The sequence below is a fragment of the Calonectris borealis genome, chromosome 2 (genome assembly GCF_964195595.1).
Source record: "Calonectris borealis chromosome 2, bCalBor7.hap1.2, whole genome shotgun sequence".
NCBI lineage: Eukaryota > Metazoa > Chordata > Aves > Procellariiformes > Procellariidae > Calonectris > Calonectris borealis.
In genome coordinates, this window is record NC_134313.1 from 72351341 (window position 1) to 72365906 (window position 14566).

At 40.1% G+C, this 14566-nt stretch overlaps 1 protein-coding gene across 1 annotated transcript in view; it reads right to left on the reverse strand.

Moving 5' to 3' along the window:
• Positions 1-5126: 5126 nt before the first annotated feature.
• The window catches only part of LOC142078962 (sodium-dependent neutral amino acid transporter B(0)AT3-like), a 28553-nt gene continuing 19113 nt past the window's right edge, over positions 5127-14566 (reverse strand). The window contains exons 6-12 of the mRNA XM_075142333.1: positions 13363-13475; positions 12964-13092; positions 12187-12343; positions 10348-10552; positions 8574-8733; positions 6593-6755; positions 5127-5386 (exon numbers count right to left, since the gene is read on the reverse strand). Of these exons, the coding sequence (XP_074998434.1) occupies positions 5174-5386; positions 6593-6755; positions 8574-8733; positions 10348-10552; positions 12187-12343; positions 12964-13092; positions 13363-13475 (1140 nt within the window). The 3' untranslated portion in view covers positions 5127-5173. The remainder of the gene's footprint in view (positions 5387-6592; positions 6756-8573; positions 8734-10347; positions 10553-12186; positions 12344-12963; positions 13093-13362; positions 13476-14566) is intronic.

A 14566-nucleotide genomic window follows, 5' to 3' on the forward strand; every position in this document is an offset into this window, starting at 1 on the left:
CAATTGCTCCTACTAGAGTAGAGAACAGCTGAAGAACAGCTCAGTTGTTCCCCACCCAGTAGCTCAAACGTTTAAAAACTCCCACCCCCCTCAAAGTTCTGCAGCGATACTGGTGTGGGGAAACACTGTCACGGACACTGTCGCCTAAGAGAGGCTGGCGGTGCAGGAAGCTTTGTTGTATTGGATCATGTGGCAGGAAGGAAGAGGCAGCGAGATGCTCCAGCAAGGGCCTTGGCAGGGATGAGACTTGAGCACTTGGAGAACTTCCTACTCTTTGGCTGGAGCTGTTCCTGCCTGGGGCTGTTCACTCCTTACCCGGACTTTCTTCAGCTGTGCATTCCTTCCCACCTGCTTCTCTTCCCCTCTTCTGCTGTAGCGGGTGATACAAATTTTGACTCTTTACCACTTTCTGCACAGGCCCTGTCCATTTTGTGTGTCATGTTGAAGAAGGCTGTGCTGGTGGGCAGCGATAGGGATGAATGCATGCTTACTTTGTCCTGGTGTTCTGCATGAACCCTCAGAGAAGGATGAGGCAGAGGAGCCCAGTCATTTCCTCAGAGCCAACGAACGTGCCTGTTTTGAAAGAACGGTTTGGAAAAGGGGTTGGGCAGCCTGAAAGGATACCTCATGAGCCAGGATCCTGCAGCACAAATCCATACGGGGAGGATGGGCCCCTGGGAAGAGCAGGGAGCCCTTCTGCAGTGAACAGCTGTCCCAAGGCAAAGTTCCAGGGTGATCAAAAGAGTGTCCTGGATAACTGGGGCAAGAACTGTGCTGAATTGGTCAGTGTTTCAGAAAGCATTGCAGATAGGTGGGCGTTGGAGGACTAGAAGAAAACCTCTCTGCTCCCATGCAAGAACGTGGTAGTTATGGATAGATTTGCTTCTAAGCCTTTGAACTTAAACTTTTCCATGTGTGCTGAGACATACCTTGTTTTATTTTGTATGTTTTAATGTTAAAGACAGCAGTTTTTAATGTCTTTCAGCAAGCTCCCTTATAGAAAAGGAGGGAGCTGTTTCCACCTTAAGGCTCAGAGCAACGGGTCCTGTTTCCAGCGGCTTCCACAGGATGCTCTAACATGGAGAATGCAGGGAATGTAAACTTCATTGACGGTTGGATTACCCCATTTCCGCTCTGTATCGCAGTGGATACCGTGATAATAAAAACTGCCAATGTGGTCTCGGTTGAAGGTGTAATTTTGCAAAAATGCATAAAGTGTAACGCTTGCAATTCTCTGAGCTGATGCTTGCCTTTCCCCATAACTACTTGCTGAGTCGTCAGTTTTAAACAGTAACTGCTGTTTCTGAAGGCTATTTGTAAACAGATGCAAATACAATGCAGAAATCACAAGAGAAGACTATTTCATTTAAAAATGTCTTCCATTCAAGAAGGCAAGTGAAAATAAGGCTGAAATTAGTATGTGTTTTAGCAAATGGAGAATTTGGAAATTTGAAGAAAAGGTGGCAGTCTGTACTAGAAACTTGTGCTTACTTGCTGCTGCGCCTTATGACAATTGGAAAAAAATGCTGTGAGCGTATGTTTAAGGAATAGATTAACCATAGCAACGGCATAGATTTAATGCTCTAAAATGAGGTGTTTATACTGTTGGGAAGGTAGAAATATTCCATAAAGCTATTTCTGTAAGAAACTGTTCTAAAAGAGATAGTGCGATGTATTATGGTGGTAAAATATTTTCTACTTAATTGGTAGCAACTGCTGACAGGAAATGTTTGGGTGGATTGAATAACTTGAATCTGGAAATATTAAAAGAATTAGCTTTGGAGCATTCTGAACCTGTAATGTGGATTTTCAACAATCGTTGGAAAGCTGGGAAAATTGCAAAAGATTTGAGGGTTGGGGGGAAGGTTAAGATTGTCTCAGTATTTAGGAAAAGGTAAGCAGAGAGTTTTGAGAGCTAAGCCACTCACTGTAACTGCACTGTGCGACCTACGTTGCAAGTATTGTAAACCGCTGTGCAAGTCAGCGCTGGAGGCTTTATATGGGGAGGAAGAGTGATAGGGCTGAAAATTGTTTTTTAGTGTCTCTGTGCAGGGCTGAAAGGGAGGAATTGGACAGAAGCCCCTCTGGAAGAAATCATAGCATCTGCATGCGTCCATCAAACATATCCTTCTCCCCACTGCTTCCTTTTGGGAGGGGATTATGGACTGTGAATCTCAATTTGAGGTACGTATCAAATTTTGCATGTAGGGAACTGCCCGTGTTCCAGAAGGAATATACTTTTCTCCGTTTATTGTTTTGTGATAATTTGGCTGCTTTCTTATTTATAGTGCTGTTGCAATGCTCCTTCTGAGGCGGTACTTGAGCTCCTTGTCTTAGGGCTATGGATTCTGCTTCAGGCTGAACATCACCGTGCCTGTATCTGTGTCCTTTACAGATTTACCCCCAAAGAATCCAGATTGTCTTTACAGCCTAGACAATTCTAGAAAAGTCTTGTCTGTCAGAATGGTATGAGTTCCCAGCAGAGTATTATAGCAAAGATCATCTGATGGGATATGCAGATAAAAGATTGGGAGGAGAGTGAGCAGAAGTAGAAAGCGTGTAGTACATAAGACTGACACAGATTCAGTTTCGTATTTGCATGCACATGCTTACTCAAGTAACAAAGTCAGTCATACTATTCAAGAGAAAAAAGTACCTATAGGATGCTGTGCTTTATATGAATAGGAAGGGGAAGATTGTAGCACTAATTTTACTGGAATAAGGCTACAGTTCTGGCACAGGTGAGGTCACATCAGAAGTGCACTGAGAACAGAAAAGCGATGTTCCTGCAAGAGTTGCTCAACATATTTTCTACATACCTACTTTGGCTAAACAGTAACTTCAGCTAGTGCGTTTCCCTGCCGTGAGTTGTAGTTACTGGAGCTGAAAATTGTCTTTCCCCCTGAGTCCCGTCCCAGGCTGAACTGCGTGTCCGGCGACCCACGAAGTCTCCCTTCTGGTGAATGGGAAAGGGCAGCTTAAAAGTCAGGAAGTCTGTGAGTGCCATGACAGTGACTTGAGATAGATTTATAGACTTGAAAGTCTTGTATATGTAGTTTAATTCTTTTCTCAGCTTGTGTCTGTATAGTTGGATGTGTTTTTCTTTAAGAACAGATCTCTGACCAAATACTTAAACCTGCTGCATATTTTCTGCATATATGATTTTAATGAACATCTAGCTTTCTGTAGTCAGAGACATGAATATAGAGTGTACACTTCAGTTAATTAAAAATTCTAATTTATGTATTTACAGCTTTTATATAAATATATGCTCAAAATTGTAATTATATTGGGGTTTTTTATTATTCATTCTTTATGGATGCCTTTTTTACTCATAACCTCTCAAATTTAATTTGCAACAGGCAGAGTGGCAATTAAAATCTTCCATGTCATTGTCAACAGTGCACAACTGCAGAACATCAAGAAGTTTGCTTGGACCTTTGTGACTTGTGAGGTTTCTGCTAACAGAAGCTGTGTTTCCATGCTGGGGTACCTGCCCCTCTATTGACCTGAAGGGCTGGGGCTGCTGGCAGGCTACCACAGGGAATTGCTGGACGTCGTCACGCAGACCATGGGCCAAGTCTATGGCTCTCGGAAATAAAAGCGTGGAGCCCAGGCACTTAACTGTTTTGCAGGTGATACTACTCATCCCACATAGTGGAGGGGCCAGGAGGCTCTGGCCCGGCAGTTGCTGTGCACACAGGCAGTTTGCCCGTGCATTTCCTTCCAGCAGGCAGAGGCTTTTGATCCTCTGGTGGATCCGGTGTGACAGACTGGATGCTGCTGTTTCTAGTACCATCACTGCTCCAGGAAAGTCTTACTGTCCAGGCTAGTTGCAGGACAGGAGGTTGCAGCAGCAGCTGTGTGAGGGCGGTACTAAAAAAGAAAAATCTAAAAAAAAAAAATTCTCTCTCTCACTTTATCCTGCTCTTTCCTTAAGCAGCAAGGTAAAAATCATCCCCTCCTCCCTCCCAGGCTTGCAATTCCCCTTGTGCCCCTTTCAAGGAGTCAGGTAACTGCCTTTCCTCTGCAGAGTTTGAGCTGGTCTCATTCATCTTCGCTGTGTGGCCAAATCCCTGTTACTCATTATGAAGCCCTACTAGTGCGTAGCCTATCTCAAGGCTAAATACTGAAATTGCCTCCATTTTCCTTAATCTTCCTCTCCTTTCCTTGACTCTCTTAATTACTCAGCCTAAAGGCTTTGTCATACCTTATCCTCACATACTTTGCCTACATTTTTCCAGAGGCTGCTGGTTGCTCAAGTATCTCGGCAAAAGGAATCCTCATCTCCCATCGCTGCAGAGTGGCCAGGAACTGCAGGCAAGTATAGGAAAACCTGTTTTTAAGTAAAGATTAACTTCATTGTCATGTCATGTAAGGTCGCAGCTCACTGAGAGGCTTACATACATCTGCACTTTTATTACAGTACTGAGTTACTGTGTTCAGTATGAGAAATTAAGGGGAAAAAATTGGGGACATTTGTTTTCACAGTATTTTCCACTACAGTAAATTCTGGAATCTGCTAAGGTAGGAGATTTGTGCGAAATTAATTACTCAGATTTACTTAACGTACATTCTTTTAACTGCTGATGCTTTATTTTTGCTCTTTGCAATGCTTAAAAATATGAAATAATCATAAAATAACTGCTGTTTCCATGCATATAAGGATTTACAAAAAGTAGAGTGTAGTGGACAAGAGGAGTCCTTGCTCTTCAAGAGCTTCCATTCTACATCTCTCAGAGGAGGGTCAGTGAATGAAACTGTGGGTGCTTGTGTTTCAATTTTTATGTTGCTGATCCTTAGGAACGGACTGTTTATTTAGAAGAGAAGTGAAGGAAGACAGAGGACATGTGCAATAACTAGCAGGCTTTCCAAGTTTGAAGTCTGGCTGGAGAGAGACATGAAGTTGGTAATGCGTGAAAAGGGTTAAAGCAATGGGGCTGGTACTTGGTATGTAGGATTCAGGACAGGATGTAGGAGGGACAAGATTAATATAACTTGTGAAATTGGTTGAAAATAAAGGAAACATAGCAGCTCTGTTTATAGAGTGCTAGTGATTGGCTGTAAGCATAGGAACTGCATAAACCGAGTTGGTTGGATGATGCCACGCTACAGCTAATCATGTCTAACAGAGGCTGTCTTATTTTTTCTTACAGACAGATGCAATGGGTATTTATTCTTTTGGATGAGAAAAGTTGCTATTAGCCCCCTGACATGAAAACACTTCTGGTGTTACAAACCTTGGGTCCTTGCTTCTGCGCATTCGTTTGATCAGATGGAAGAGTGCTACCAGAGGTACAAACACACAAGGAAGGACAGCTAGCAGCACGCAGATGGCCAGTACCCAAGGTGGATAGACTTTCTCCTCTTTCATAGGGAAGCCTTCCTATGGAGGTAAAAAAGCAATCAAAAAAAAAAAAAAGGGTAGGTACAATTACATTTCGCTATGATTTCCGTATGCATTTTCTTATGCTGTTATAGTAAGGATAGCAAAAGTTTTACTCTTGCTCTACAATAGCATTTAGTGGCCCTGTCCTCTATATACCCTTCTTGTGGGTCTAAAGATGGCTGTAAATGTTTTATAGTTTCAAAGATTTATAGCTGGAAGTGTGAGATACTCCTAGGGATGCAGGGCTTGCCCAAAGAGTTATCAAACTTTCACCCTCCCTTGGTTAAGCTCTGATTATTCTTTTAAGTACTCAAAGCTTACCTGGTTTCAGCAATGGCTAAGCATGATCTTTGCCAAATAGGAAAGATTCACTTGAGACATTTGGAGGCAATGATGATAATGCAATTTCTGCAAGTCCGTGGCTATGAGTTTTATTTTGGGTGATAGATATATAATGGTGTTTGGAGGGTGCACTGCTGGTATATGTACTGTTGGGAGCAGAGAGCTTTTTCTTGAGGTACCAGACCATGCGTATATTTATACTATGAAGGTTGACGCCTTTCTGTGAGGGTGACTGCAATCCTCGTGCACCTTAAGGCCAGAATCGATCTTCAAACCCCTACGCAGGGTGTATTTGAGAAGTATCCAAGAAACTTCAACTGACGTGAGCCAGTGCCATCCAGATCAAACGTTCTCAGCATCGACACCTCTTTGGTGCTGAATTAACCAACGCTGTTCTCAGACCACTGCCTTCCTCCCTGTCTGCCTGTCCAAGTTACACATTCATATATTCACCAGGGCCCCAGTGATATAGCTAGTTCTCACTGAGAAATGTTTCCATCCCCAGCATCTGTTATGCAGCTCTAAGCTCTGCTCATGCATCTGTTCCACCCCTGAACCCCTGTAGGTTCAGAGTCTCTGTGAGACATTTCACTTCAACAGTTCTCTGCATTACGCACATCCGAAAGCAATATAGAGCACAGCGTATGTGGGTCTTCTCAAGGAGAGGCCCTGTTAACAGGAAAGCGTTTTCAGTACGTGTAACCTCATAACCCCCGTGCATACTGGAGCTTTCTCATTCTGAGCATTGCATCACTTCAGGCTGCATTACGTAGGTAAGCAGAAGATAGCAATGATTTTAAAGGGAGAAAAGTATACAACTCTTGCATTAATTAAAAGTTTAGAAAATATTTGGGAACATACGTATTTAGGGTTCCAGGCTGCATAGCTTGGTGGCTTCTGTATCTGAAGAGTAACAAAGGCCACGAAGACAATTAGCAGGAGCAGAGGGCTGATAAACCTCCATGTGATCTGCCAGTAGCGATTGGGTTTTCGTCCAGTCATCCATTTCACATCTTTACTGAACCTTTTAAGAGGAGGCATGTTTATGATGATGTCAGATCTAAGTGGTAACAGTTTCACTTTTTCATATTTTTCTGTAAGTTTTAAACACATGGTACAGCTCCCTAAATGTTTTCTGTTCCACACCCTTCTTTAATAACTTACTATAGACTTAACTAAATAATAATATCCATAAAGTAGGTCTTTATTGATCCCTACCAGGGATGAATGAATAGTTTACATTGTCAGTTTACATTACCTGAGCACCTAGTCTGAGGTTTCTAAGCACAAATAAGTGACGAAAATATTACAGCAGTTCTGTAGAACTATTCAAACATTTAAAAAAGATAAAATTGCCGAGCAAACAAACATAGCTTGTTAGTAAGAAGTCTGAATTAACCATACCAAATGAATCAAATCAGGTCAGGGACAAAATTGTTGCAACCTGAGCCAGCTTCCTCTGCAGTCAGTAGTGGCAGTTGTTTGGACGTGGAGCTGATCTTTTACATATATCTCTTACAGTGTTGTGCATTGAATGAGCAGTAGATATATGGTTCTGGGTTTGATAATTACATGATAACCTGTATCTATCAAGTTGGAAAGAGTTTTGTAATCTGGAATAGGAATTGTGATTTTTGTGTGTGTGTTTTCAAACACTAGCTTTGTCTTCAATTCTGTTAATCTAACTAAAGATATTAGAAATTCTCTTGAGAACTAGGAAAAAGTGATTTGACTATGCTCCTATCCCATAGTAAGAAAGAGGAAAAAGTATATCTATACTAGCACAACAGAGAAAATACAGGTGCTGTGGGATCCAGAGTCTGTTGTAGCGTGTGAAACCAGATTTTATTGCTACTTCTGCATCATGGAAGATGGAGGCTAGCTGTATGTGCAGCAAGAGGGATGTGTGAAATTGTTTGTGATGATATAGCCTGGGAGTTATCACCATTTAACATGGGAAATGCTGCAAAGATCTTAACAGTAGATCTAAAAAATTTAATGCAGGGACTTTAGCTGTAATTAGGGAAGATTTTTTCTTCAGTTTCTTATTTTTAAAATCATAGGCTATGGTAAGACTTAAGTTGGGGTGATACTGAAACACCTTGATATGCAACAGCACTGGCCAAACGCGAGTTCATTATCTATATAGTATACAAACTGATGCACAAAAAATCAGGACCTTCATGATCCCGGTGCCAGAGTAAGAATTGGAAAGGTGAAGTCCCAACGCGTAACTGAGTAAATTATAGAGGGGAACAGATTAATCTTTATTGAGAATTAGGGGAATTTCTGGAATGAATGGGCTCTGAGCAGGTTTATTCTAAATCAAAATGAGGTAAGGTTTCTGGCATTTACAATTACAAAGGATGTAGGAAAGCTTTTAAACTAAAGAGTGAATTTAATTAGTGTCTGTGACTGCGGAGATTCTCAGCATGCAGGTTGAGACTTTTAACATGGGGGAGTTACTGCATGTTGCTTACTATGAAGTTTGAGGGGAAAAAATAATGATAAATGAAAAATACAAGAGTATACAAAACAAAAGGGCAGTAACAGGAGGATATTAGAAAGACGGTGTAACTCCTCTTGGCCAGAGAACTACAATGGCTGTTGACTTTCTAGCTTTAAACTTAGGATCCCCCCTTCTGTAAGTGCTATGCAGAGATTATCCTTCCTGTTTTACAAATATAGGAGACTTGAAGCAAAGAATGATAACTACATTCACAGTACTGGTAAGTGCTACAGAAATAAATTAATATTGTATACCTGTATGTAACATACATGGATTGAGAGGAAAATGCATTTGTCTCTTTTGAGAAAAAAATTTCATCTGTTTCCAACCTACCTTTTAATTTTATAGACATACGCAACCCCAATCACTTCAAAGAAAGCGATGACTAGAAGAGGCAACGAGCCTGCATAGCTGTCAAAAATGTCAATCCAGTAACTCCCCGAACCCAGCGTAAAACACAGAGCAACGAGGAAGCAGATTAGACATATTATACCTGAAGAAAAAAAGGTATCTTTGTTACTGGAGTACCGAACTGAACTTGGTAAGTATGTTTTTGTTCTAAATTATTTTGCTATTGTTCTAGTGATTTTTATGCTCTGTCCCTCTACGGAGCAACAAGAAGCTGTTTTTTCCTTAGGGGAGCTAATATCACTTCCCAAACTCAGTTTTCCCCTGTGTGTTGGCCAAGAGGCACCGCTCTGCTGCAGGAGGAATGCACTCGTTTGACTCAGAGGATCCTGAGTTGTTAGTACTTCCAGCAGATACCCTGGGCTGGGCTATGCTATTGCCCTATGTTAATTTTTGACTGATGGGTAGTGAGTTTCAAGTGCCCTCATTTCCATGCAGTCACAGGCTCAAAGCACAGGCAGCCGGCACCTGAGAAGTGTAAGGGCTCCCTGGATTTCTGCCCCCCGTTTCCTCACAGGGCCCAGAGCTACAAATGTGAATGTCCCTTATGTCCTGGCATGTATGGTTTAGGTTTCACCACGCTTCTGTACAGTCAGTTCCCCTTTAGCCAAGATACGGATTTGGGGTAATTGAGAGAAAAAGTGGGAAGGAGGGGAAGTGTTGCTGGATGCAGACATGGGCTGCAAATCAATTTGTGTGTCCTTGTGCTGTGTTACTAATTGCTTCTGACTCTGAGATGGCCTTCGGTTCAATGCCGTGTAAAATTGGCTCCAGACTTTTTTTTTTTAAGGAAAAAAAAAAGCTTACAATTGGAAAATCAATTTCAAAATAATATGGTTACCTCATCAAGTTGTAAATAAATTTGTTTCTACATAAAAAGTTGTAAAATGAGAAGGATATAATTTAGATGCTACAGGAAGACTCTAAAAAAGGCATGACAGCAATATTCCCTGTAAGAATTTAAAAGGGCACATTGCAGAAGTGTTAATCCATTATTTCAAACTCCAGAAATTTTTCTAGACCAATTTCACAGTAGGATCTTTCAGACTCTCACCGAGTCTGGTTCTTGAGGAGCGGGTTGGGTTCAGTAACTGTCTGTGGTTGAAAAGATTCCGCTGCAAGAACAGGATCGCATGCGGGATCACATGCTCTCATTCCTCGGTTTCCAAGTGGTAAATTTCTGCTCTGGCATGTTCACAGTAAATGTGAAATAATCTGTAGCAGCATAAACCTGAATGAAATAGGGGTGAATGACCCATCTTACAGTTGTGGCAATGTGGTAAGTTCGTGCGCAGGTGGTTATGGCAGACCAGCTGATGTCACTGGTTGCCTTAAAGTGACTAAACTAAAGGCTTAAGCGAAGACAAGGCTCTTCCTGATGTCTACAATAGCTCAGAGTGAACTTGATTCCAGGAATAGCAATTTAACAAGCTTTCTCAGACTGAAACAGCTCTTGCAAGCTAAGAAAAAAACTGGCAAGAGCAATATACTACTGTCATCTGACAGCTTCTGCCATAACTGCTACCTCATCTATGTGCTTATCTTCTGCAAACACAATCCGCTGCCCAAACTAACACTATGAGAAAGCTAAGTTAATATCACAAATTCTTAATCGCTCTATATGATACTTATTACGCAGTTGGTAGTTTCCACGTCTATAAAGAAGCCACCTTTGAACAAAGCAAAGCAAATACCTTACCAGATAATAGCTCTTTGGGTATTGATTTAGATATAATTCGAAGCTCTAGAAGAGGAGTGAAAACTCCCTCGATGTTCCCAAACATAGAAGAAAGGCCCAAGCTGAACAACATTATGAAAAACAGGATGGCCCAGGCCTGGGAGCCTGGCATTAGAATGATGGCTTGAGTGAAAATGATGAAAGCCAAGCCAGTTCCCGATACACTCTGCAGAGTTCACAAACAGATAAGAATACACATTATAATGGCGTAAATGTAGTTTCTCATGCATATAGTATTATAACACGCTTCTGTCCTTCCCTGGAGTCAAGGGTGCTGGTCAGCCTGTGGGGCTCTGTGGCAGCCAGCAGTTGAGAAAATGGGTAGTGGGGAATGTTAGAGGGGGTTTTAATTTTAAATGGTCTATCAGAGATGTGTAGATAATCATAGAGCAGAATTTTAGCTTGCACAGAGGCATGGGTCCAGAGTAAAGCAGATCTGAGAGTTGTAATTGGATTGGCAATTGTTTTGCTAATACCATGTTAAATATGTTTTTTAACAAATCCATGATGGAAGGAAAAAGATGTACATAGGGATATGATGGCCACTCTAGCAGCAAGAGAGTTGAACTGTTGATCACAAAAAACTCCATAATTACCTGGGCAGAAAAGGCTAATAGGGAAAAATCCAATTTCAGCCAAATGTCTTTGAATTCAGTCTCCCAAGGACAAGGATATTTAAATCTAAGCATTGAAAAATGCTAATGTTGCTCTAATTTGGAAGTAAAATATGTCAAACCGTAAATCAGAAATGGGTGCCATCAGAGGAAGCCAGACAAAACAGAAACTGACTCGTGTCGGGGCTGGAATGTCATCGTTGGACTTCTCCATCATGTGAGTAAAATAGCCTATTTCACCATAATTGTGTGTTAAGGCTATCGTGCATTAGCACACTCTGTCTCTAGCAAATGTGCCCACCCTTTTGTCCTAAGATTTTATTTTCTTTTTTTCTCAAGCTTCTTTCTTTCTTATTGTTTCCTCCAACCATGGCCCTATTCTTTTCTCATTAGGTGGTAAGGTCTTGCAACAAGGGAGTACAAATGTGTGAGTAGTAAATGAGAGTTACAGGACTGGGTGGGATCACCGGAGCAAGTGGAATGAGGTTGGAGAAGTAAACAGAGAAGAAACATCTGTGTTTAGTGATAGGGGAAATGTTTTAGGAGGGTTGGAAAAGAAGGAAAGGGAGAGGATCATGATGTATTTTGGCAGGGGGCAGAGGGGCTGAGGGGAAAAAAATTAAAATATTGGTGGGAACCTGTGCAGAGAGGAGGAAAAATGAAAGGGAGAGGACAAGAGGGAATAGCACGATGGGGAAAGGAAGATAAAAGAAAACACTCTAATAAGATACCTTCCTAGTGGTCGTACATGTGATTGAAGGCAAACAGTGAACATTTTAATAGATTTTTTTGATACTTTCCTAAATATGGATTTAGGAAACTCCCGTTCAGCATTCTTTTTCTATAATCTTTCAGCTAGATATGTTTCCTCAATTGTGCTTATTCCTGTAAACCAAAGTAGGACTGAATCTAGCGTCTGTGGTAGGCTCCAGGTAGGAGCACCTTTGAAGATTAATTTTGTGATAACAGTGTGTAGTTTTGCATGCCGTACCAGACCGCTTTGAGTTCAGATTGTCCTACAGCGGTGTTGTTATTTCAAATTTTGAAAAAATGTTTTGTTTCATGATTATGTATAATGTATTCATTACAAGTAGAGTAAAGTACAACTACTTACAAGACAAAGGAAGATATCAGTCCTTCTACATATTTTGTTTAAGGATTACTTTGTTGAAAGCAATTATGGTACCTGATCAAGAAATTCTTGAAGGTCACAGCTTTTCAGTTTGAGTCCAGCAATTTTTTCTGGATATGATGAATTTAGGAAACTAATCCAGGCTGTATAGTTCTGTCGCATGATGCTTTCTTCTGGAAGATCAAATTCATTGGTGATACTGATAATGTTCCTGCCAGAGAAGCCAACGTATCATTAATTTAAACGTTTGCAGATGATGTGGCTGGAAATGCTAAGCCATGTATTCAGATGTTAGTAGAAAGTTGTGTTTACTTTCTGTGCTGTTATTTACAATATAAAGGAAAATATTAAATGAGGACTTACATATAAAATCGTTAGGAGAAAATATTCAGACTATTTAATGTCTTCTCTTTCAGATACAAACTCTGAGTACTTTATGCAGATGCAGTCTCTAAAACATTTCTATTTTTATTTTGTCAGCTCTCTAGACCATTTCCACCACTTGTGTTTAATAACTTAGCGAATCTGGTGGAATAGGAAAAGGTGTTGGTTTTTTAACTACTTCTAGTGCTAGTCTGAGATTGAGATGTGATCCTTGATGCGCTACTTGCAATGGATTGTTTTATAATTTGTCTTGCTTCTTACAAACGCTACCGCTGATCATTCTTGCCTCAGTGCCATAATACTTTCTATTTTTATGTTAGACTTCTCCATACAGATGCTTTTCCTTTTTAGTGAAAGTAAATTCTCTAAATGCGTATTTTTCAAGTAACACATTATCTATTTAGGCATTGAAACCACAGTATAACACTGGAAACGCAAGTTTCTCACCTGTCCAAGCAGTCCCAGTAGCCTGTGGTTGCTTTAAACCCCAAAACAGAAAAGACTGGGATGGAAGCGTAGAGGGATGTCATGCTGTTCACAATTGCTACTGTCACAGCATCCTTTTCACAGTCATTTCTAAAAATAGATTCAAACAAGTGAAGTGACTAAAAAAAGGCAGTATTTTTTCTGTGATTCTCTCAGGTATTTCTGCAAACATTTTATTTTTTTAGATTTTTTTTCCCCTTCCTGTTAGAAAACCTATTTGGCCTTTTAGAAAGACAGCAGCTGTTAAGATCCTTTAGAAAAATTAAGATCCTTTATAAATATCCTAAGGAAAGAGTTTTGAAAATTTTAAAAATTGCACAAAATGCAGCAAGAATTTATAAAGGTTGTAGTTCTACTTACTTTGGTGGATTGTAGCTTGAGAATGCAATAAGCCCTCCAAAAGCCAAAGAGAGAGAGAAGAAAATCTGGGTAGCTGCGTCAAGCCATACACGGGGATTTTTCAAAGTTTTCAGCTGAAACAATTGGAATAAATGCATGTATTAGGCTTAAATTAAAATTTCATTTTCTCTCCCCGTTCTCATCACTCATCTCTTATTTCACTTCTGAAATTGTGAGTTGTCTTGCCATCTAAATACACTGGACATGGAAATTAGTGCAAAACATGTCAGTAAAGCAGGTGTTTCTGAAGACATAATTTGGTCTATTTAAAAGTATGTAGTAATTATAGAATCTGCTTCATTGTACACCTCTTCTGTCTGATGATAAAAGTGTGTTTCTAAATGATAGGCCTTAGGCACACAATAGGGACAGTACATTACATTTTTCCTCAATTTATTTCTTTTTGTTACTTCACATACTGGGTAACTTACAGTTTAAGAATATTATCTTCCTAAAACTGTATAAACAAATACTAAACCTTCATTGTTTTAAGACACAAAGCTTTCCAAATTCGCTTAAAAAAAATTTAAAAAAAGACTAAAAGCCCAAGCAGACAAGAAGAGGATATTAATTAAAAAGAGCATCTTAGATTCAAAGTACTGTGAAAACAGCAATAAAAGGTAAAAGGGCAACAAAGGAAAAATAAGGAAAAAGGGAAATTGACAGAGTGAAATTTGAATTTTGATGTAGGGGTGACGTGATAGAGGAAGCTAAATTAAACAGTCAATGATTGTTGGATTGCAGAGAATAATATGCAGTTTTAAATAGCTGCACTAAGAAGCAATCTTACCGTTAAAATCAGTCTAAAAGGAAAAGATAAAACATAAGTAATACGCAAAATGTAAATGTGCTCAATAAATATTAGTTTCCTGCAGAAACTAAGAAGTGGTGTGTTATATTCATACCCTACCAGGTGAATTACTTTCCGATCCGTTATCAAGTAAGAGGAACAGAAACCAGTATTAGTTAAGAATGAGTGTTTCAAAAAACAGCCGGCCCAAAAGTAATACCGTGGCTGTAGAGTATTTCACTTTGTTTTACATCAGTCTGAGTCAAATCTGCGTCCCAGTCACGCAAGGCGAATCGTGTGTTTTCTGTGTCATGTCATAGAATCATAGGATCATTAAGGTTGGAAAAGACCTCTAAGATCATCGAGTCCAACCAT